The 23999-nt window shown below is 35.8% G+C and overlaps 1 protein-coding gene across 2 annotated transcripts in view; it reads right to left on the minus strand.

Moving 5' to 3' along the window:
* The window catches only part of PTPRQ (protein tyrosine phosphatase receptor type Q), a gene marked incomplete at both ends in the record, with an annotated part of 256731 nt that overhangs the window by 124044 nt on the left and 108688 nt on the right, over positions 1 to 23999 (minus strand). For both annotated transcript variants that reach the window (XM_080706359.1, XM_080706358.1), the window contains 6 exons: positions 4138 to 4407; positions 5495 to 5636; positions 16734 to 16885; positions 17252 to 17527; positions 17784 to 18074; positions 19846 to 20014. In XM_080706359.1, the coding sequence (XP_080562485.1) occupies positions 4138 to 4407; positions 5495 to 5636; positions 16734 to 16885; positions 17252 to 17527; positions 17784 to 18074; positions 19846 to 20014 (1300 nt within the window). The remainder of the gene's footprint in view (positions 1 to 4137; positions 4408 to 5494; positions 5637 to 16733; positions 16886 to 17251; positions 17528 to 17783; positions 18075 to 19845; positions 20015 to 23999) is intronic.

A 23999-nucleotide genomic window follows, 5' to 3' on the forward strand; every position in this document is an offset into this window, starting at 1 on the left:
GATAGATTTTTTTCTGAAAAATAAATATATAAATATATGATAGTTTCACCTAAAAAATAGAAAAAATATTCTCTGGTAAGAAAGAAAGCAAAAAGAAATATTGAAATGTTATCTTTAAGTCATCAAAAGCTTGGTATCAGACAAATGAAACTGTTATGTGAGATTATCATTTTTAATTTTAGATAAATTGCCATAATACTAGATGTCAACTACTAAGCCAAGCATGGGAGGGAGGGATAGGGAGAGAATGGGGTGGGGATTGGGTGGGGGCTGACTGGGAAAAGTGTGCATGTGTGTCTACAAAAGTATGTATCCTACTATGATGTATGAATACAGTGCACCGATAAAAAATTAAAAAAAAAACTCTTGAACAATGATGAAAGTTCTAAGAAAAGAGTTTATACCTATGAGTGCCTACATAAAAACAAAGAAAAATATTTCAAATAAACAACCTAATGACATAGGTCAAGGTCCTGAAAAAAAGAAAAAAACAAATCAATTATAAACCAAGAAAAGAAAGGAAATAACTAAGTTTAGAACCAAAATTAATGAAATAGAGAATAAAAAATACAAATAATTAATGTAACAAGGAACTTGTTCTTTGAACAAGATAAATATAGTTGATAAAATCTTAGACCAACTAAAGAAAAAGAGTAAAGCCTCAAATTAATAAAATTAGGGATCAAAAAGATGATATCACTATGTATATAACTGAAATCCAGAAGATAATTAGGAACTATTTTGAAAACTTGTATTCCCCCAAAAATGGAAAATATAGAGGAAATTGGAAAAACCTCTATGAGTATTCAGTGTACCAGAATTGGACAAAGATGATATAGGAAACAAAACCTAAAGAAGAAATAGCAAGCAATGAGATTGAAGCAGTAATGAAAAGACTTTCAGTAAAGAAAAGCACATGATCAGATGGATTCTTAGATGAATACCAGATCTTTAAAAAAGAACTGATGCTAATATTCTTCAAAATATTCTGTGAAGTAAAAGGGGTAAAACTCTCCTATGAAGCCAGTATATCCTGATACACACACCAGATAAGGAAAGAAAACTACAGACTCATACTGCAGGTGAACATAGATGAGAAACCCTTAATAAGCCTTATTAAAATACCTACACATATTCAACAACACATTAAGAAGATTGGACATCATAATTAAGTTTCTTTCTTTCCAAGGATGTAACAATACAAATCAATAAATGTAGTTCATTGTATTCATAAAATTAAGACCAAAAAAAAATCATAGGATGATCTCATTAGTCTCAGGGAAAGCCTTTGACAAATTTTGGCAGCCACTGATAATAAAAATACTGAAGAAATTAGAAATAGAAATAACAACTTAAAGGCTACACATGACAAACCCAAAGCCAGAAACAGACTTAATGAGGAAAAACTTGTTTCTATAAAATCAGTAACACAACTAGGATTTTACTCTCACCACACTATTTAATTTAACACTGGATTATGCCAGAGCAATTAGGCAAGAGAAGAAAATAAAAGGAACTAAATAGGAGAAGGAAGAAGTCAAACTATCACTGCTTGCAGATGACATGATTCTATACCAGAAAACTTCTATAATGATAACTTCAGAAAAGTAACAGGATACAAAGTCAACATAAAAAAATTAATCTCTTTTCTATATATCATAACTTAATCCATTAAAAAATCAGAAAAACAGCGGGGCATGGTGGCACAAGCTTGTAATACCCGCACTTGGGAGGCTGAGACAGGAGGATCACACAGGTTCGAAGCCAGCCTCAGCTACTAAGTGAGGCTTTCAGCAACTTAGTGAGACCCTGTTTCCAAATAAAATATAAAAAAAAGGTCTGGGAGTATAGCCTGGAGGCAGAAAGCCTTTGGGTTCCACCCCCAGTACCACCAAAATAATAAGAAAAAAAAATCAGAAAACAATCCTATTCGTAATAGCCTAAATATACTTATAGAACACTGAAGAAATAAATTAAGAAAATACTAGAAGATGGAATAATCTCCTATGTTTTTGGATAGGCAGAATTAATATTGTGAAAATGGTCATTTTCAAAAGCAATATACAGCCGGGCATGGTGGCACAGGCTTATAATCCCTGCTCTTGGGAGGCGGAGACAGGAGGGTCACACAGGTTTGAAGCCAGACTCGCTGGCTTAAGAAATCCTGTTTAAAAAAAAAAAAAAAAGTATAAAATAGGTCTGGGAGTGTAGCCCAGAGGTAGAAGGGTTTCCAGGAACCCCGGTACCACCAAAAAGAAAAAAAAAAGCAATAAAAGCAATATACATATTCAATGCAGTATTCATCAAGAGACCAATATCATTCTTTATAGAATTAGAAATGGCAATCAGAAAATTCATATGAAAGAATAAAATACCAAAAATGCCCAAGTAATTGTGAACAAAAGGAGCAATACTGGAAGAATCACAATATCCAATTTCAAATTATACTACAGAGCTAGAGTAACAAAAATAGTTTGATATTGGCAATACTGGCATAAAAACAGACACATAGAACAATGAGATAGAATAGAAGATTCAGAGCCAAACACACACACATACAGCCATCTGATCCTTGACAAAGCTACAAAAATATACTTTGGAGCAAGAAATTCACCTTTTAAACAAATGGTGCTTGGAGAACTGGATATCCATAAGTAGAGGAATGAAATCAAACCTGTATCTCTCACCCTGCATAAAAGTCACCTCAGAGTGTATTGAAGATGTAGGAATTAGACCAGAAATCTCCAACTCACAGAAGAAAAGAGAGTCAACAGTCCAATGCAGAAGCACATTGTGGTATATGCACAATGGCATATACAATAGCGTTACATTGTGGTATATGCACAATGGCATATACAATAGCGTTTTACTTGGCTATAGGGAAGAACAAAATTATGTCATTTGCAGGAAGATGAATGGAACTGGAGAACATAATGTTAATAGAAATACACCAGAGTCAGAAAACCAAAGATGATACATGTTATTTCAGATGTGAGAGCTAGAGAAGAAAGGGGGGTGGAATGAATCATAAAACTATAAGGGAGACCAGTACAGGAGGAGTTTGGGGGAGAAAGGAGAGGAGGGAAAGGGGAGATCCTGGGAAATAAAGCTGATTAAATTATGTGTTGTGAAAGAACATATAACAGTGAATTGATCTACTACCTATCATTACAGTGCATCAATAAAAATTTATATAATAAACAATTTGGGGAAAAACTAAAAAGTGTGCATGTTCATTCCTTCCTTTAAATTATTATAAAACAGCTGGGCATGGTGGCACACGCTTGTAATCCCAGCGCTTGGGAGGCTGAGACAGGAGGATCACACAGATTCAAAGCCAGCCTCAGTTACTTAGTGAGAATCTCAGAAACTTAGTGAAACTGTTTCCAAATAAAATATAAAATACGTCTGGGAGTATAGCCTGGAGGTAGAAAAGTCCCTGGGTTCCACGCCCAACACCACAAAAATATTATAAAACATACTTCAATAAGTTAGAGTGTTTTATATTTGTATACACATAGTAGAAAGATTATCCACCAGTTTATTCTCCATTCAATGCTGCAGTTTTGTGAATGGTCAATAAACTACACATCTGGCCTCAGGTAACAGGGGAATAGGGAAACATGTACTGTATTTTTTTTATGAATGTGTGTTATCATTAGATATAGAATGTTCCATAAAGAGCTCATGCATTAATGTTCAGAGTTGATGTGATTAAGTATGAGGATTATAATGTTACCTGTAAATAAATTCATAATAAAGGATTTGTGGGTGGTAACCTAGGCAGTTGGGGTATGGCTGGAAGAGGTGGGTCCCTATGGCTGTGGCCTTAAAGACCATGCTTTTTTCTTTGCCTTCATCTCTGTGATGTGAGACTGGAGACATTGCTCTCTCCCTCTCTCTGCTTCCTGCTACCAGGCCTTCAGCTCTGCAGACCCAACCTGACATGGACTGGACCCAAAAAAACTCAAAAAATCTGTGAGCAAATAAGTCTTCGTTTCTCTAAGTTGTGTGGTTAGTTGTTTTGGATTACAGCAGGGAAAATGCTGACTGAGCAATGTGCTATGAAGATTGCAGGTGATATACTGAAAATTCTATGAACCTTCCCCAAACAGTTAAATGTTTCACATTAGTTACCTGTTTCAGGTAATGTGCTGACGTTGCATGTGCTTTCATTGCCGTCACCTGCTGAGGTTGAGGCTCTTACTTTAAAGACATATGAAGTATTGGCAAGAAGTTTTACAAAAGTATACATGTGATCTTGGGGAGAGACTTTTGTAGAATTCCTTTCAACCGTTACTGTATAATGCGTAATTATTCCATTTGCTTTTCTGGGTGGCTCCCATGTCACTAAAACTGACTGCCAGTTATTTGCCATACAGTGTATATTCTGCACAACATCTGGAACTTAAGAGAAAAACATGCCCAAAGTTAAAATTTACACGTTATAAAATATAGCCAACTATTTAATTATATAATTGCTAGTAAAATTGTTAGGAGTAACTACATTTTTATGAATAAATTAACACAAGACCATTGACAACTGCTTAAATTTATAAGACTGGATAATATGAACATCTGTTTCAATGACTCTGTGAACCACAATACAAATAATTAAAAAATGATATTATCGTCCTTAAATATAAGCAAAAGAGGAGAAACCCCAGTGGAGTGATAAAGGGGGTCTAAGGGAGAAAAAAAGGGGGAGGAAGGAGAGCTGATGAAGGAAACATCTCAATAACATGATGTACATATACACAATTATCAATGCCAATCTTAATATCCTGCTCAGGGAAGGGGAGAGAATAGGGTAGGAGCTGGGGGAAGCTCCCTAAGTGCTGTGCGATGCATGTCTCTCTCTGTATGCTTGCATGTCTCTATTTTCATTGTGATATATGATGGAAAGGCACCAATAAAATAAAAAAAATCATAGAGATACTTCATAAAAATCTAAATCAATCTGTAAGAAGTGACTACTAGTTTTTCCTCCTTGTTTTTTCAGATGTTTTATAATCCTAAGGATTAGGACATTTTCATAGATCCCCAGAAGCCCACTTCATTACAAAACTTATCTTTCTTTTTTTTTTTGTGGCAGTGGTACTGGGGGTGGAACCTGGAGGCTTTCTACCTCTGAGCTATACTCCCAGACCTATTTTTTTAATATTTTTTTATTTGGAAACAGGGTCTCACTAAGTTGCTGAAAGCCTTACTAAGTAGCTGAGGCTGGCTTCGAACCTGCGTGATCCTCCTGCATCAGCCTCCCAAGTGCAGGGATGAAAAATGTGCACCACCACGCCCGGCACAAACTTATCTTTTATTTCAACCTTTTGAGTTCAAGAGGAAAAACCCAGACTATATTTCAAACACTGATATTAAAATTTTGAGTGAAATATTAAACATTGATACTTTATCACATAAACACAGAGGGAAAGGAAAAGTATTAAATATATATCTTTTAAAAGAGAAAACATCTCAGGCTCAAAAACTGTCTAACCTGATTCTTGGGTTGTAAATTTTACTACGTTACTAAACTGATTGCCATTGCCCACTTTGGTAAATGCAGAGAGGCTGATAGAGTAGGTGCTCACTGGTTCCAGTCCACAAAGTTTGGCTTCAGTTTGAAAACCTGAAATATTCTGAAAAGCAAAACACAACAAAACAAAAATATTATCAATCTCAGCGTATCATCAAATAAACAAAATATTTTAATACCATTAAGCTATTCTTTTTAGATTTAACTTATGATTTAGTGGATATTTTTAATTCAAATAAAACAAATGCTAATATTTGTTTTATTCCATAAGGTGTGCTTAGCTTATGATACAAGAATAAATTTGAGCACCTTCTTTGCCATGAGGCAACTGACAACTGACACTTTTTTTAAAAAAAATAAAGCATTTTGTTTTTTACCTTGTTACTCTGATTTTGAATCAAAATTTTATACACAATTTGTCTTATATTTTCAAAAATTAAAGTTTCTAATTTAAATCCAATTTGTGGTTGATCAGCAACACTTGATTTTTCCTTAATTTATCTAAATTCACTACTTAACACTCACTATGATGCTTGTGTAAATCCATTCACTGCTATGTGAAGCACTAGAGATAAAAGTGAATAAAACAAAATTTCTGCTTCCACTGAGCTTAAATTGGGAGTTTTCCAAAATAACTCCCAAATTTCTAATTTGACACAATTTCTAGGTAAATGAGAAAAAGAACAGTACAACTGACCAAAGAAGAATATACTTGACCATACAAAAATTTATCAACAAGTATAAAGTTTTCACAAAAGGATAACTTCCAGCCAGGTGTGGTGGCACATACCTGTAATCCCAGTACTTGGGAGGCTGAGACAGGTGGATTCAGGTTTGCTACCAGCCTCAGCAACTTTGCAAGGCTCTCAGCAACTTAGCAAGACCCTGTTTCAAAATAAAAAAAAATAAAATAGGGCCAGGAATGTAGCATAGAAGTAGTACTGGTTCAATCCTATGTGGTATAAATTCAAGAATATTACATTACATATGACAAACTATAAACCATATTGATTGTTTAATAAACATTTTAGTACCAGGACATTTACAAGAATATTTTGAGGACATACTGTATCACCATATTTCCTCTCATTCCTTTATACTTAGCTACTTGCAGTGCATAATAATGGATGATTTGGAGATTTTAAAGACATATTGGACATAGTCCAGCCATTAGGAGACTTTTATATTACCCAGAGAAATCTACAAACAATTGCTAAAAAGAAATTAAACACAAAACAAAGTAAATTTTAATTTTAGTTTTATAAACATCTAGTACCTAGAGAAATGACTGAACCAAAGAGATTACAATGAAAGTTATGAGAGTAGCTTATAGAAAGTGAAGATTGAAAAACAGTTTTAGAGGGGGGTCAAGATGCCGGTGGCCGCACAATAGCTGGCAGCAGCCAAATAAGACATGTATTCCTCTGAGAAACCCTGGACATCAGATTTTGGTTTAATATCTGATTGGAACAATATATAGAGACATTTATAGCCCTGACTTCCTACCTAAAATATAAGAAAGAAGAAATGGACCAAGATGGCGGAGATGTTGGCAGCAGTGGCAGCCAGTATTCGAGAGAGGTAGATAAAACCAATCCAACTCACCTTGAACTGTTGGAGAAATCTCCCCCAAAAAAGACTGTTCCTGCCCCACATGCTCAGGAATTCTGGACAACATACTATGTAAGAAAAATGATCTGGAGGAGGGCCAAGATGACGATGGTGGCAGCGGCCAGTATCGGGGAGAGGCAGGTAGATTCATTCTAATCCACTCAGAACTTTTGAGGAAATTTCCCTGAAAGTACACTGTACCTGCCCACATGTTCAGGAACTCTGGACAACATACTATGTAAGAAAAATGTTCAGGGAGCGTCAGATGAAGCCCTGTGTAGTTAGGTCGGCTGGTGCCGCGCGTCCTGGGGCCAAGAGTGCTCCTGGTCATCGCACTCCTCTGCACAGCACTGGGGCTGGGTGCGCTGGGTGAGCTTGGTGAAGCTGTGGGCCTCTGCTCTTGGCGGGGAGATAAAACACATTGCTACTAAGTACGTGGGCCTCCAACTCCTGCAAAAGACAGGTACTGTTTTCTTTTATTAAAAAATATTGAAGCGCCGGGCGTGGTGGTGCATGCTTGTAATCCCTGAGTTTGGAAGGCGAAGACAGGAGGATAGCACAGGTTTGAAGCCAGCCCGCCTGGTTTAAGAGACCCTGCTTCCAAATAAAAAAATATAAAAAATAGGTCTGGCACTATAGCCCGGAGGTAGAAGGGTCTCCAGCGACCATGGATGCAGTGGTCATGATTAGCAGTGGCCGAATAGGATATGCATCCCCCTCAGAAACCCTGGACAACAGATTTTAATAGCTGATTGACACAACACACAGAAATATTCCCAGTCATGACTTCCTGTCTGATGCACAGGAGAGAGAGTGGAAAATGGAGGAATTAGAGGCAAGACAGCAGCATAGCACCCGCTATTGCAAGAAAAGTGATTTTGGAGGGATATTCCAAGAGAAATCAGAAAGCAGACTGCTCCTGCCACACACATACTATGGAAGAAAAATATTCGGGGCGTGTCAGATGGAGCCTCGCATAGTCAGGTTGGCTGGCACCACGAATCCCAGGAGCCAAGGGCACTCCTGGCTGCCTCCTCCTCTGCCCAGTGCGGGCCTGGGTGTGCTCAGTGCAGCAGAACCTGCTCTCCGTGATGAATCTGTGGGCTTCCACTCTTGGTGGGGAGATAAAACACATTGCTACTACATACTTGGGCTCCTAACTCCTACAAAAGACAGGTACTGTTTGTTTTTTTTTTAATTAAAAAATATAGAAGAGGGAGGAAGATGGCAGCAGCTACAGTTGCAGCTGCAGGGGTGACCACGACCACAGCGGTGATGGTTAGTAGCAGCCGAATAGGATATGTATTCCCTTGAGAAACCCTGGACAACAGATTTTGATTTAATAGCTGAATAGGACAACACACAGAAACATTTCCAGTCATCACATCCTATCTGAAATGTAGGAGAGAGAGTGGAAAATGGCAGAATTATAGGCAAGAGTGCAGCGCGGTGCCCTCCTCTGCAAGAAAAGTGATTTTTGGAGGGATATCCCAGAAGAGATCAGAAAGCAGACTGCTCCTGCCACCTATGCATATACACAGGAATACTTAACAACAACACACTCTAGGAGAGACCAAGAATGCGGCGGCGAAGTCCAGTATTCAGGAGAGGCAGACAGATCCAACCAAATCCACCTTGAATTTTTACAGAAATCTCTCCAAAAGTAGACTGTTCCTGCCCCCACATGCTCAGGAACCCTGAACAACATACTACGTAAGAAAAAGTTTTGTGGAGAAGGACCAAGATAGTGGTAGCAGTGGTGGCCAGTATTTGGGAGAGGCAGAGAGATCCAATCCAATCCACCTTGAATTTTTGAAAATATCTCACCAAAAGTAGACTGCTCTTGCCACACATGTCCTGGAATTGTGAATAACATACTATGTAAGAAAAATGTCCAGGGCAAGTCAGAGTGAGCCCCGCCTATATTGCTGTGCTGAATCACTGCCTGGGGGGTCCCAGAAGACCTCAGCTCTCTGCAGTCCTCTGCACTACGATGGAGGCCAGAGTGTGCTTGGATCAGCAGATCTCACTCTCCATGGTGAGGCTGCGAGCCTCCACTTTCAGTGGGGAGATAAAATTCATTGCTGCTATGGAATTGGGCTCTCAGCTACTGCAAATAATGACACGTGCTGTTTTCTCCCACTAAAAAAAAAAAAAATTATATGTGTGTGTGTGTGTAGGGAAAAATGGGAACCTCTGTAGATGTCCTGTCCACAGTGACAGGAACCAGAGCCTATCGTGTGGCAGGTCTGGAGCCAGTAAGGATGGGCCTCGAGCCTGCCACAGGGAGAGGCCAGATCTGGAGCCAGCAAGGCCAGGCCCAGAGCTTATTGCACAGCAGGCCTGGAACTGGGGCCTACTCCACAGCAAAGGGCCAGCAGATTTCTTCAACTGCATGGCCAGGAAGCACTAGAAGCTGCTGCTGCCTCACCTAATCTCTCAGCAGATTTCCAGATCCAAGTGACCTCTATTTAAAAAAAAATTGGGGCCGGGCATGGTGGCGCACGCTTGTAATCCCCACATTTGGGAGGCGGAGACAGGAGGATCATGCAGGTTCGAAGCCAGCCGTGCTGGTTTAAGAGACCCTGTTTCCAAATAAAAATATAAAAAATAGGTCTCTGGGAGTGTATCCCGGAGGTAGAAGGGTTTACAGGAACCCTAGTACCACCACCACACAAAAAAATTGGTTGTGAGTGGATCATCCTGTCAAAGTTACTCACCTTCTGGCTCTCAGGTTTTCAGTAAGTGGGAATAAGTGAGGAGAAATAGAAGCTCTAATACATTGTTGGTGGGATTGCAAGTTGGTGCAACCACTTTGAAGAACAGTATAGAAGATCCTCAGAAGAAGGAAAATGAACTTACCATATGATTTAGCAATACCACCTCTGGGTATCTACCAAAAAGAATGAAAACCAAAATATCAAACTAATGCATGAAAAACCATGTTCATAGCTGCACAGTTCACCATTGTCAAACTGTGGAACCAGTCAAGATGTCCTTCAATGAATGAGTGGATTTCAAAACTATGGATATGTACACAATGGAATTTTGCCCAATCATAAGGGAGAATAAAACTATGACATTTACGGTGAAATGTCACAAAAAAAAATAGAAATCAGATGCGTTTCTTAATGTGCAAAATATTAGGGAGAAATGGGTAACAGGAGGAACTCTAGATGAAGAAGGAACCCTAGAGAGGAACAATTGAGGTGACATATCTGAGAGGATGGGAGGGAGGATAATGGAAACTCTTTAAAGCACATAATATACTTAAACATATCAAAGTCAATCAGGAAGCCAAGCATGGGTAGGAGGGAGGGGGAGGGAAAGGGTTAAAGATTGGGTAGGGGCTGATTGGTGATGTGTGCTATCTCCACAAGTATTTTATCCCATTGAGATGTATGACAATAATGCACCAATAAAAATTTATTAAAAATAAATTAATTAAACAGTAAAAAAGTGAAGAGAATTTTACAAGACTAAGTCATTTTATAGAACTTTTTTTTTACTAGATAAGTAATTTCTTTTAGTATATCTTTTAGTGACAAAAGTTACCTATTTATTTCACTGTCTTGTACCACTGGTAAACTGACAAGAGACAGCAGTGATATTTGGAGTGATTCTGGGATTATTCTGCCTCTCTAATCCTACAGATAATTTCAAAGAAGAAATAATAGAAAGATAAAGTAACAGAAAATGATACTGCCAAAATGTAGGGATAGATGGAAGAGAAAGAAAAACAGAATATGTGAAGAATGAACGCTAAGCAGAGAGCGAAAAAAAAGATGCAGTGAAATAGATGTCAAAAAACATTCCTAGGTTGTAAAAAAGCTTTGCTTAAAAAATCCTGCTTTATACTTTAATGGTGCATTGTAATTAAGTATCCTAATGAGATCCAAAGTGATACATTCATAAATGTACACATTATTTTGTTTTTAAATTTGATGCCACTCCAGTTACTGATTCTCAGTTGTATTTTCTAAGCTGTAGGGACCTTAGTAAAGAGTTCTCTGCCTGTGATTATATGTTAGAGAGTTGGTCCTATGTTTTCTTCTAGTAACTGTAAAATTTCTGCTCTAATTTCTAGGCCTTTGATCCATTTTGAGTTGATTTTTATACAGGGAGAGCGATAGGTGTCTAGTCTATTTTTTGACATATGAATATCCATTTTTACCAGCACCATTTGTTGAAAAGGTTATCTTTTCTGCAATAAATGTTTTTGGCACCTATGTGAATGATCAAGTAGCTGTAAATGTAATGAATACTGGTGAGAATACAGAGTTAGGAAATACTTTTACGTTGCCAGCAGGAATGAAAATTAGTACAATCACTATGGAGATCAGTATGGAGGTTCTTCCAAAGACTACAAATTGCAAAACCATATGACACAGGTACACCATTCTTTAGTATCTTTAAAAAAATTGAAGTCAGATTACTACAGCAATATGATACATGCATGCCCATGTTCATAGCAGAACAATTTACAACTGCCAAGTTAGGGGATCAACCTAGGTTCCATCAATAGATGAACAGATAAAGAAAATTAGTGTGTACACACAAATGGAGTTTTACTCAGCCACGAAGAACAAAATTATGTAAGTTGCAGAAGAATGGATGACATGGGAGAGCATCGTGCTGAGATCAGCCAGACTCAGAAAAGCAGGAGCGGAATGTTTTCTCTCATACAAGAAAGCTAGAGAGAAAAACAGAAGAGAAAAAGAATCTCAGAAAAAGAAGGCGTGAGAGAGCACAATAGAATAATGGGAGCAGACGGGGGGAAGGAGGGGAGGTTTAGAGAAGAAAACAGATGACATAATCTTCTAAGCATATCTGAATGTACCACTGTGAATCTCACAGTCAGGTAGGAGGAATGAGGGGGTGGGCAAGAGGGGAAGGAAGGAAACAAACAGACCAAGTGATGTTTGTGCATACACGAATGTATTCCTGTGATCCCACTATGATGCATAATTACAAAGCACCAATAAAAATTTTGGAAAGAAAACTATCAGGAGAGTACATTTAAAGGAATTTGAAAAAAATTATAAAAACCAAGGGAAGAGGACATAAATATAAAAAAGTAACTGAAAGTAGTAGAGTTTTAAAAATAAAATTACCCTTCCTCCAAATGGTACATTTAATCCTTTAAAGTATAGAGATTATATTTTTGTAAATAGTGAAATATTTATGACAACATTTCTATTGAAAAACAGAATATTTTAAAACATCAAGGCAATGGTGCACTGTCATTTCATGCTCAATGCTTTTATGATGTGAGATGAATTTTTGTTGTTTTTTGTTAAGCTTTGTACTACAACAGCAATAATAGCTAACGTTATTTATTATAGGCCTGAAATTATTCTCAATGTTTTACACAGATTTTTCCCTTATTATAGTCACTTCTTTAACATATGCATCTTTATAGCACCTACTTTGCACTTGAAGAAACCTAGTCTTAATAGGTTGAGCAATTCCTCTAACACATACAGTGTTTGATGGCCAGGTCTGACCCAGTTAATTTGCTGTACAAGCTCTTGTTTCAGCACGTTGCTAAGGGTGTCTACATTAGAGACTACCAGTCTAAGAAGACAGGGTCATTTCTCTGCACGCACACTCCAATACACATACATGATTATCCTAGGAATGTGATTTCTCTAAGAAAATGATTATTCTCCCTTTTGCTATTTTCCCATACAGATAAAGCAGATAAAAATGGAAAACTTTAGAGATAAAAATCATAAATAGATATTAAGAGAACTAGAGGCTTAGTGTCATTAATATAATTTCACACTTCTGGGAAACAGATTCCACACTTATAAAGTACTGTAATTCAAATTCTATTCAGCCTATCAGATTTTAAAATGTTATCTTGGTTTCCAGGAAGAAAGCAATTATACCTGCTTTTGATTTTCTTTATTCACTTTGTAAACATCGCATGCCATGAAAATGATTTACCATGTATGTTTGCATCACTTTAAACTTCAATATGATGTATAATTACATCAATAAAATATTAAAATAAATTATACCCATGAAAAACCTGATTTACCATAGTAATTAAATTCTAATGCATATACTGTTAAATATGTTTACTTTGCAATTTTCTTGTTGTAACTAAATAACAACAATCCAGGATTTCTTTTGCCTTTGGAAAAACAGAACTTTCTTAAATAAATATTAATTAATTTAGGACTTCCGGGAAGATGGCGACCGAGAAAAGCAGGGCTTAAGAGCCCCGCTAACAACCAATCTCCATTACCACAAAATCAGTGCCTTTCATATCCAGAAAACACCATCGCTAGAGAAACAAAAAAATCACCAGGCTCCAGAGAGAAAGTGGACTGAGAACAGAGCTCAGAGTCACAGAGGAGATACACTGGCCTTACACCCGAGGATGCGGCAGCAGCACTTTACTGACGGCGGCAGTGGCAAATTCACCGGGCGGCTACAGCAAGCCGAGGTGAGCCGCTGCGGAACAGCCAGGCAGGATTTCTCGCCGCAGGTAAAATCTAAAGCTCCCAGTGGCTGAGATCAGCACACGCTGCAGGGATTCAGAGTGGAACTCAAAACCAAGAAGAAATATGCCAGCCTCACGGCCGAGGGCATAGCAGCAACATCATATTGCCACCGGCGGCAGCAGCAGCGAATTCACTGAGTCCAGTACTGCTACATCTGCGTACTCAAGAACAGTGAGTCAAATTGCGGGCCACAGAAGAGAAATCCCAGTACTGTACTCCCTGGGACTTGACACAGTGGGGGAGGGGCGGTGGCAGAGATATCACACCATAGGAGAACGTGCAACCTGGCACCCCCCACAGTCTAAAGCAGCCTCTATCGACTCTCTGGGTCGGAGACTCTGTGATACAACCCAGTAAAGGAGTAGTGGGGTCTGAGATACTACAGACTCGAGATCCAGAACACCTTAAGTGAAGTCATAGTGACCCAAGGGAAGAACCCAGAGAAGGCACAAACTTCCGAAATCATGGGAAAGAGGAATAATACTGGAGCAATGAATGCCCACAACCCCACAACATCAGAACCCAATAAAACAGAAAATCAGAGATTTCTAGAAGATCAAATCAGGAAAATAACTGTAGAAATAAGAGAGGTGCTTCAAAAAGAATTCAGAGAGAGCCAAAGAGAGATAAAGGATGCAATTAATGAAGTAAAGGCCTCAATTCAAAGTACAAACAACTGATTAGACCACATGGAGAATAGAATCTCGCTCTTAGAGATGATCAATCCAAAAATGAACGCAAAGTTTCTAATCTAGGAAAAAATATCCGACAGCAGGAATCTGATATTGAAGAAATATGGGCCCATTTTAAGAGAGCTAACCTAAGAATAATTGGAATAGAGGAGGGAAAAGAAGGTGAAACCAAAGGGATCAACAATCTCTTCAAGGAAGTAATAGCAGAAAATTTTCCAAACATAGAGCAAGAGATTGATACACAGGTCCAGGAAACTTATAGAACTCCCTTTAGACAGGATCGGAGAAGAGGATCCCCACGCCACATAATTGTCAAAATGACCAATGTGGAAGCCAAGCAGAGAATCTTAAAGGCAACAAAAACAAAGGGCCAAGTGACATTCAGAGGCAAGCCAATTAGAATCACTCCAGACTTCACAAACCAAGTCATGAGAGCCAGAAGGGCTTGGAGTAACATATTCCAAACTCTGAAAGAAAACAACTTCCAGCCAAAAATTTCCTACCCAGCAAAACTTTCTATCAAATTAGATGGAGAAATAAGAAGCTTCCATGACAAACAGAAACTGAAGGAATTTATGTCTTCAAAACCAGTGCTAGAGAAAATAAAGAGATTAACTACAAAGAAGAAATAGGTAACACACACCAGAACCAGAGAAACAAGAGTTTCCATCCAACAGTCAACTAAGATTGGTTATCTGTGGAGATTCATTACTTATGTTAGTCTTTTACCTATTTCTAAATGGTATTGTTTGCCTTTATTGTTGTTAATTTTTAGAATTTCTAGTTGGAATATTAATATACCTTCAGATATAGCATTTGGAAATATTTTATCCCATTCTATCAGTAATTTTTAACTCTGTTTACATTGTCTTTGGATATACAATTTTTTTTTATTTTTTAGGGAGTTTGTATACTCTTATGTTGCCTGTGCCATTGAAATCATAACCAAGAAATCACTGCCAATTTCAATGTTGTGACGTTTTATGACCCAGATTTTCTCCTAAAAGTTTATAGTCTCAAGATTTATATTTAGGTCTCTTATCTATTTTGAGTTAATACTTGTATATGGTGTTAGGTAAGGGTCCAATTTTATTCTTTTCCATGTAATTATCATTTTTCAACAATATTTAGTTAAAAGATTATTTTTTCCACCACTAAATGTTCGTGGAAACCTTGTCAAAAATAACTTGACAATATAGGGAAGAATTTAGCTCTAGGCTTTTATTTAACTCCAATGGTTTATAGATCTGCCTTTAGAATAGTACTACACTGTTTCAATTATTGTAGCTTTATATGGTTTGAAATCATAAAATATATATTTTCTAACTTTGTTCTTTTTCAAGATCGTTTTGGGTATCTAGAGTCCATATTCCATATTAGGATAGATTTTTTTTCTGAAAAATAAATATATAAATATATGATAGTTTCACCTAAAAAAAATAGAAAAAAAATATTCTCTGGTAAGAAAGAAAGCAAAAAGAAATATTGAAATGTTATCTTTAAGTCATCAAAATCTTGGTATCAGACAAATGAAACTGTTATGGGAGATTATCATTTTTAATTTTGGATAAATTGCTATAATACTAGATGTCAACCACTAAGCCAAGCATGGGAGGGAGGGATGGGGAGAGAATGGGGTGGGGATCGGGTGGGGGCTGACTGGGCATTGTGTGCATGTATGTCTACAAAAGTTTGTATCCTACTATGATGTATGAATACAGTGCACCAATAAAAAAATAAATAAAAAAAATAAATAAATAAATATTAATTAATTTAAACATATTCTGGCAATTAAATGCTAGAAAGCATACACATATATTTCAGAACCTTTGTTACACTGGGTTTTTTTTTAGAGTTAATTGATTCTGGATCCTAAAAATAGAAGAGGAAATGAATATTTAGGGTTGTAAGTGAAGTAACATTGAAAATAAAAGAATTTATTTATCTTAAAAGATCAATTAGTACAAATTATTCTCTATGTTCAAAAGTCTAGTATAAACACTTTTGGTAAAAGTTATAAGGATTAACTCAATACTTATTTTAGCAAAAATAAATATCTTGCTTTTTATAACAGGTTTTAAATAAGGCAGAAAACCAATACTATACAGATTTCCACATTAACAAAATAATGAAATTAGTTTTTATATTGCATATATCTAGAAGTTCAAAATCTAAATAAGCTGCGCTAGGAAGTATCTGGCTTACATATCTGGCACATGCATTGTTGGGTTTTCCATAAACATCCTTAAGTTTTTTTGGGGAAAAAAGGATTTTTAAAGATCATTCCTGTTTAAAGCAGTTAATTTTCCACCTATAAATCAAAAGATTTCAGCTGACTCTCCAAGTTTCTTAAATAAACATTTACTGTAACAATCAACCTACCTTATAAAATATAGTATCATTTTCATGTTCATGAATTCTAAAACTACACAGATTAACAATCCCGCCTGGAAGAGGACTCGGGCTCCACTTCAGCGACACACAGTCCCAAGTATAGTTGATTAAAGTCAAATTTTGAGGAGGTGCTAAAGGCGCTGCAGGAAAACACATTATAAAACCTTTATTCATAAAACGTGTAGCACAGAAATAGCATGGTGACTGTCACTTCTTGAAGACACCGATTGAGAGAGATTTTTTTAAAAATGATGTTAGTTTCAGAAACAAATACTGGAAGTAATTATGTTTTCATATTCAGAACACAGTCGCTCCCAAGTAGCTTTAAAGAGAAAATGTAATTCTGAAAATTGAATTAGGAAGAATAAATTGGCAAAGTAATTGAATAATAGTCAACCTGCTATGGATAGACAGATGTTCTTTCATTTTCCATGCTGTTCCTGAGTGAATAAGAACAAACACTGAAACAACAAAAACCATTTGCAGAAGTGCAGATTCCGGCTTACCTGACTCGTCTGTGTAAAAGAAAAGAGCACTGGAAGGACCAAGTCCTTTAATAGTTCTTGCAGCAGCAAAAAAACTATATAATGTAAACGGCGAGAGATCTTCCAATATTATGTAGTTATCAGAAGCAGTAAGAGAATAGTTTTCATTTGGTCCTTGTAAAGTTAAATCATAACTTATTACTGCACCATTTGGCTTTACTGGGGGATCCCATGACAAGAGAACTGAGGTGGAGGAAAGGTTTTTAAAAGTGTTGATTATTGGTGATGTTTCTGGGACTATAAAAGAAAAAAAGAGAATATTAAATGAAACGAAAGTAAATTCACATTAGAAAAGAAGAGTCAGTCATAACTGGACTTAATTTCATTAGCAGATTTTCAATGTTAAATAACTTAGAATGGGCATATTGAAAGGTTAATAACTTGAGAACAAATAGACTCCATTTAATTATAAGAATAATGTTTCCTATTTAAAAGCAATATATATGAAGAGAACAAGGATCCCCTTCAGAGGCAATAAAGGGGTCTAGCCTACCATCTTCTTCTGTTTTGATGAGGAGCTGTGTGGTGTAGGCATCAGAGAATCCCTTTTCTGTTGATGGAGTGATTTTTAATATATAATCAGTGTATTTTTCCAGATTATCAAAATATATGCTGTTTTCGTATGCAATCAGAGGCGGTCTCACATGGTGAGGAGTCTGCTGTAGATTCAGTGAAACATAGTAGAAGACTACGCCGTTGGGTCGAGGTGGTGGGACCCAGCTTACATTTATTGCAGTTGACGAAATAGACTGGTAAGTTAGATTTCCAACATGCCCTTCAGGTACTATGATAGGTAATGAGTAAAATACAAAAGAATGCCAGTTATTCTAACTAGAATGTACATCCACAAGTCAAGTAAAAACTATTGAAGTGGCATCTATTATAGCACCAGCTCCTCCTACTTTATTTAAATGCAGAGGTAATAAACATCACTTATGTATAATACCTTTTACTAACTATTTTAAAATAATTTCAAATAAACCCTGCTATCTTTAATATGTGTGATGGTTGATTTTACATAATACTATTGGTTTTTCTTTCCTACAACATGGAGTGTAGATTTTAGCTCATTTTTCCTAAAGCATAGCCTTATTAAACATATGAGGAAACACTCAGTTAATAAGTGTCTTGCTCAAGGTCATCTTGATTAAAATGTAGGAACATTTAATACTAAGTATTTATGATTTCAAGTAAAAAAAAATCTATTCAGTCACCAGACTGTCAAATCACATTTGTGCTTTAAGAATTGCCCAAGCCATGCATGGTGAAATACACTTATAATCTCAGTACTTGGGAGGCTGAGACAGGAAGATTACAGGTTCAAGGCAAGCCTAAGGAATTTGGTGAGACCCTCAGTAACCTAGCAAGACCTTACTTCAAAAAAAACTTAATAAAAACTAGGAGTATTGCTTAGAGGTATCATGCTTCTGGGTTTAATTACCAGTACAAAAAAAAATCAAAGTACTTATAAAAACTGTAATTGTCAGATATCAGCTATATTGTGAGACTAGACTTTATTAATGTAAATTATAGGTACAACCTAGAGGGGTACACAGTAAGTGATTATTATTTATGGTGCAATAATTAGACTTGACAAAATATTATAGATGGCAAACATCTTGGGAATGATTCTGCATTTGAAGAATGCCTGAAATGATATTGACCACATTTTGCACTAAAGCATTTTTGCTAAAGGCCCTCAAAATGCATATTTTCACACATTTCCTGTATTCTGTTGATCAACTTGTCAACAATTCAAAAAAATTTCCAACAAGACAGACATTCATTTCTCATGCTTATTGTGTTTGTTAATTTATGACTTTCAAATAATAAATACAGTATCATATTCTCTCTAGAAGCACTGGTCAATACCATTTCTCAGTAGGAGTTAAAACTTTTGGAAATAAACAAACAATGTAAACAACCACAAGGGACACAGACAATGATCCACTCTTCATTGCAAACTCCCAGCTGAATCCTAAAAAAAAAAAAAAAAAACCCAGACACTTCAATCATGATAGTTTTTCTGAATACTCAGCACAAACAGGATTTGGCAGAAGCTGGATTTGAAAAATAAATAATTTTACAAAAGAAAAAGAAAGGATATTCTGAGCATATTAGTCACCAACACAGCAAGAAAAGTGCTACAAAAGTCCTAAAGGGATTCAAGGTCTAAAAAAGAAGCAGGCTGCTGAAAATGAATTTAAAATATAGCTCCTAAAGTAAATGGGCAAATAAATTAACTATTAGAAAAATCTTTCATGTATGCAGAAACCTCTTTTATGTCCATAACCAGATGGCTGTGACATATTTTGAAGTAAAAATAGCAAAAATAATTTAATAAATGAGTGGTGGCAGTTTGTATGAATAAAAGAGGATGTTATTATTGTAATAGTCTTGAAGGTATAGTAAATGAATCTTCAAACTCTTATCATAAAGAGTTAAACATGCCTAAAAATATTCCATTACTAGTACATTTAAAGAGAAAAGCTTTCTGAAATAATCATGTTTTTAATAAATCTAATTAAAGGTTAAAATGATTTTCATTTACATACTGTCTTGATCTGTGTATACTTGAATTATGTCACTGCTTTTATTGCCATTTCCAACTGATGTACTTGCTGTTAACCAAAATGTATAGTAGCTGAATATTGCCAGTTTATCTATTATTGCAGATATGGTCATATTGTCAAACTCACTGGTTACTTCATGGAGTGTAAAATTCTGAAAAATAAACATATTTTAATAGTTCAGAATGTACTTGTTGGTATACATGAATGTTTCGAAATAAGTGTTATCCATGGATGGATTGTTCTTCTTATTTTAATATATTATTTTTTTAGAAAAATCAACCTGAAATGTTTTATTGCAATAATTAAACTGGACATATGTTTAGATTAAAAGAAGACTATATGGTAGAAAATTTTCTTTTAAAAAAGTATTTACTATCAATATATGTACTATCTTTAAACAATTTTGGGAATATTATAAAACTTTAAATTTTTTCCTCCCAATAATGGTGAAGGAATTATAAAAGTGCTTCTTTCTATAACCTCAAATTGTTATTAGTATTCATCTTTAATGGGGTTTCTCCTTTCAACAATTGTGAGACTCAAAGAGGAAACATTTGGATGCACTCCCTAATGGATAGAGAAAAAGAAATTTTTAAAATCTCTTGCCTGACTTTGGTTATATTTATCCCAAGTCATTTGTTTAATAATCAATCATTTCTCTTCTGGTCAAATTTTAAAATACAAAAAACATAACCAAACAAAATGAATTCTAAAGTAGAAGAAAATAGATTTTAAAAACATATAATTAGTATTAATAATATTATAATAGTCTATTTACTTTAAGTAATCTGAATCATTCCAATCCTCGTGGAACCCTTGAAATCTCATAGACTTTACATTCAAGTTCTGGCTGGGTAGCCTGAAGAAATTAATCTGAAAGCTTCTGTTCTCTAGGCTATAAAATGGAAGTAATCATCTCTACTTCAGACAGATTTGGAGGATCATATTACAATGAATGAAGCATATAGAACAATTAATATTACCATTTCCAGTACATAGTAGAAAACAGTAAATGGTCATTAGTTTCATTAAGATGAATAATAGGTTGGGCTTGGGGGTACACGCCTTTCATCCTAGTGCTTGGGAGGCGGAGGCAGGAGGATCACAAGTTTAAGGCCAGGCTTGGCAGCTTAGTGGGACTCTCAGCGACCTAGAAAGAACCTGTTTTGAAACAAAAATAAATAGGGCTGAGGGTGTAGTTCAGAGGTAGAATGCCCCTGGGTTCAATCTGTAATATCAAAAAATAGATAAATAAAATAACAAAGGATGATAAATGTGACTAAATTTATAGTCAAGCTGGTTCTGAAATTTATCAACAAATTTAATTCAGCAAATACTTGTGGTTCTTTTGCCAGTGTTTGAGGGGGTAGAAGAGTGAGTGCAATAAAAGATTTACCTCAATTTAGTGATGATGAATATGGGAAGAGACATGCGAAAGTCATGAACCATCTCAGAAAATATAATGCATGAATTTTAGTGCCTTCCAATATATCTACTTTACACATGGAATCACTAACATAAAGCACCACTTAAAAAGAACTAATTACTTAAAGCTTCTTGGTATAAGATTTCATTTTTTTTTTGCATGAGAATTTAATCTAGTTACCAATGACTAGTAAGTAATGAATTATTTTGAATCATTCGGAACTTGTTCCTCTTGGGTGTGACTCAGCACCCACACAGATAATAACAAATGTATTAAAGGAGATCAATTATTTAAGTGATTATTTAGTTTATTTATTTTTGCTCCCAAATGTCTTTGGGCTCAAATTATCTGATTGACGTTATTCCTTTGCTTCTGTAACTGTAATCAGAAAGTAATTAAATTAAAGCTTTCAAATTTGATTAATCAACCACAATTCATTTAGCAATTTTTTATATCAGAAAGTATGCCAGTCACACTGAAGAAACATGACATAGGATGGAAGTAATAGAAAGCAGAAGAGTTAATGACCTAAATGAAATACAATGCATGTCAAAGGAAAGAAGATCTAGATAGACTGCCAAGGAGTGGTAGACAGATTAAATTCCTCATAAAGGCAAGATCATGTACTTCATACCCTAGAGCTCCAAAATTATCCCTAAGTACCAAGAATGTTGTTCTATAATAACTTTACTTTTTTCAATTAAAATGTTGATTGATCACCAAATCTCTGCATAACATTGTTCCAGGGTATAGAGGGGGAAGGCAAGATAAATGCTTCATGACCCTTTTCTTCAAGGTATTCACTATGGCTCAAGTGTCAGCTACCTGGAACTGCAGGCCAATATGATAAGCTAGGCATGAAATATCTGACAATGTTCTGTGGGGAAGAGAAAAAGAAAGAAGGAACAAGAAAAAAGCTATATACCTACTCGGCGACATACTTTTCATTTTGAGGATTTCTTCTATTCTACAAATCCAAAATGGAAAAAGTTAAGTAGTAAAAATATTGACGCCATTTTTAATATGAATTTCGGGAATATTAAAAGGCATGATGAATGTTTAGCAATGTGGGATGACACCTCTGAACCATTGTGACATCACTGGCCTGTTCTCCCTTGCAGCTGTCACACTTGAAAGCATTCTTAAGATTACACTAAAGACAACATGTTCTAGGACAGATGAGTCACCAGTGGGATCATATCATATACCAAGGTTTGAATATGTAGGTTTTGCAGATCACATTAAAATCATAGTTAAATGTTATTATTTATTTAGATGTGGAAAAAGAGAATGAAATACAATCATGTTGAGGCCGCAAGTAAACTGTACAAAGGCAAAACCATTGCTGAAATTTAAAACTATGGAAACTATTTTTGCAATGCTTGTCCAATGCATAAAAGAAAAAAAAGTCTTTTATGGTATACTGACATACTGTTAAACTTGTAAATATGTGAAAAAATTCCCTCCTTAGTCTCCATGTTTCTTTTACAAAGAAGAACAAAAAAGAACAGCAAAAAAGCCTGCTTGATGTACAGAGAAGAAAATGGGATCCTTCTTCTTCCTTTTGTTCTTAAGACATTTGTTAAAAGTATCTTTAAATCACATCTATTTCTATATCTACATGCATTCTATGTTTTAAGAGAAAAACACAAAGTTTATTAACATGTATATCTCATATATGCGTGGGAGATAACCCAGGAAATAAGTGTTTTTCAAAGAGATGGCTTTGAGCTTCAACTTTTCTTATTATTATTTCTTAATTTTTTTGGTGCATTATAGTCATATATCTTAATGGAGTACAAGATGGTAGAGGCCTACATGCACACATTACTCATTTAGCTCTTTCCCAATTCCCACTCTATTCCCTCCCCCTCCCTTCTTTTCATGTTTGGCTTAGTGAATGATATTGATATGCTTATGAATGTACATCATGTGCATTAGGGAATTTCCCTCTTCCCCCTTCCCATCTCCCTCAGTTAGGTTGCCTTATTTGTTCATCTATGGTTTCTCCTCCTTCATCTAGAGTTCTTCCTATGACCCTTTTTCTCCCTCACTTCCAAATATTAGGGAGAGAGCCATCCATTTTCTTACTTTTTGTGACTGACTAATCTTACTTAGCATAATGTTCTCCAGACAAAATGTCCATCAACTGATGAAAGGATTACAAGACTATGGGATATGTACAAAATGGAATTTTACTCAGCCATAAAGAATAAAATTATGTCATTTACAGGGAAATGGATGGAACTTTTATTATTAACAAAGAACATTAAATTTTTAGAGAAGTGACAAGAAAAAGGAATGAGAATTTGAATCTTTAGATGTAAAAACTATGGGAGGATAAATAAATAGCAGAAAAAGACTAAGGTTAGAGACAAATTCCCATGGTGTCCTAAGAAAAGACACGTGTTCCAAAATGACTCTCATCCTTTTGTAAAGTTACCATTTCATAAAAAATAAAATTGCAAATACCAAACCCTGAAATTTTAAATAGTTCTATGTCTATACCTACATTTTTGGAGGGCACAATGTAAATAATGAGCCAGCCTCTAAACTTATTTTTGCTCTCTGCTGGGCCATTCCTGAGTCAGCTTATAAAGTTCTGCCCTTGCCCTATGCATCAGCCTACACTGCACTAGGGCTGCATGACAGCAAGTCTTGCCCTAGTCTAGAGGTTGTCACTCACAGAACTGACTCCAGAGATTCATCT

The sequence above is a fragment of the Muscardinus avellanarius genome, assembly GCF_963383645.1.
Source record: "Muscardinus avellanarius genome assembly, chromosome: 11".
Lineage (NCBI taxonomy): Eukaryota > Metazoa > Chordata > Mammalia > Rodentia > Gliridae > Muscardinus > Muscardinus avellanarius.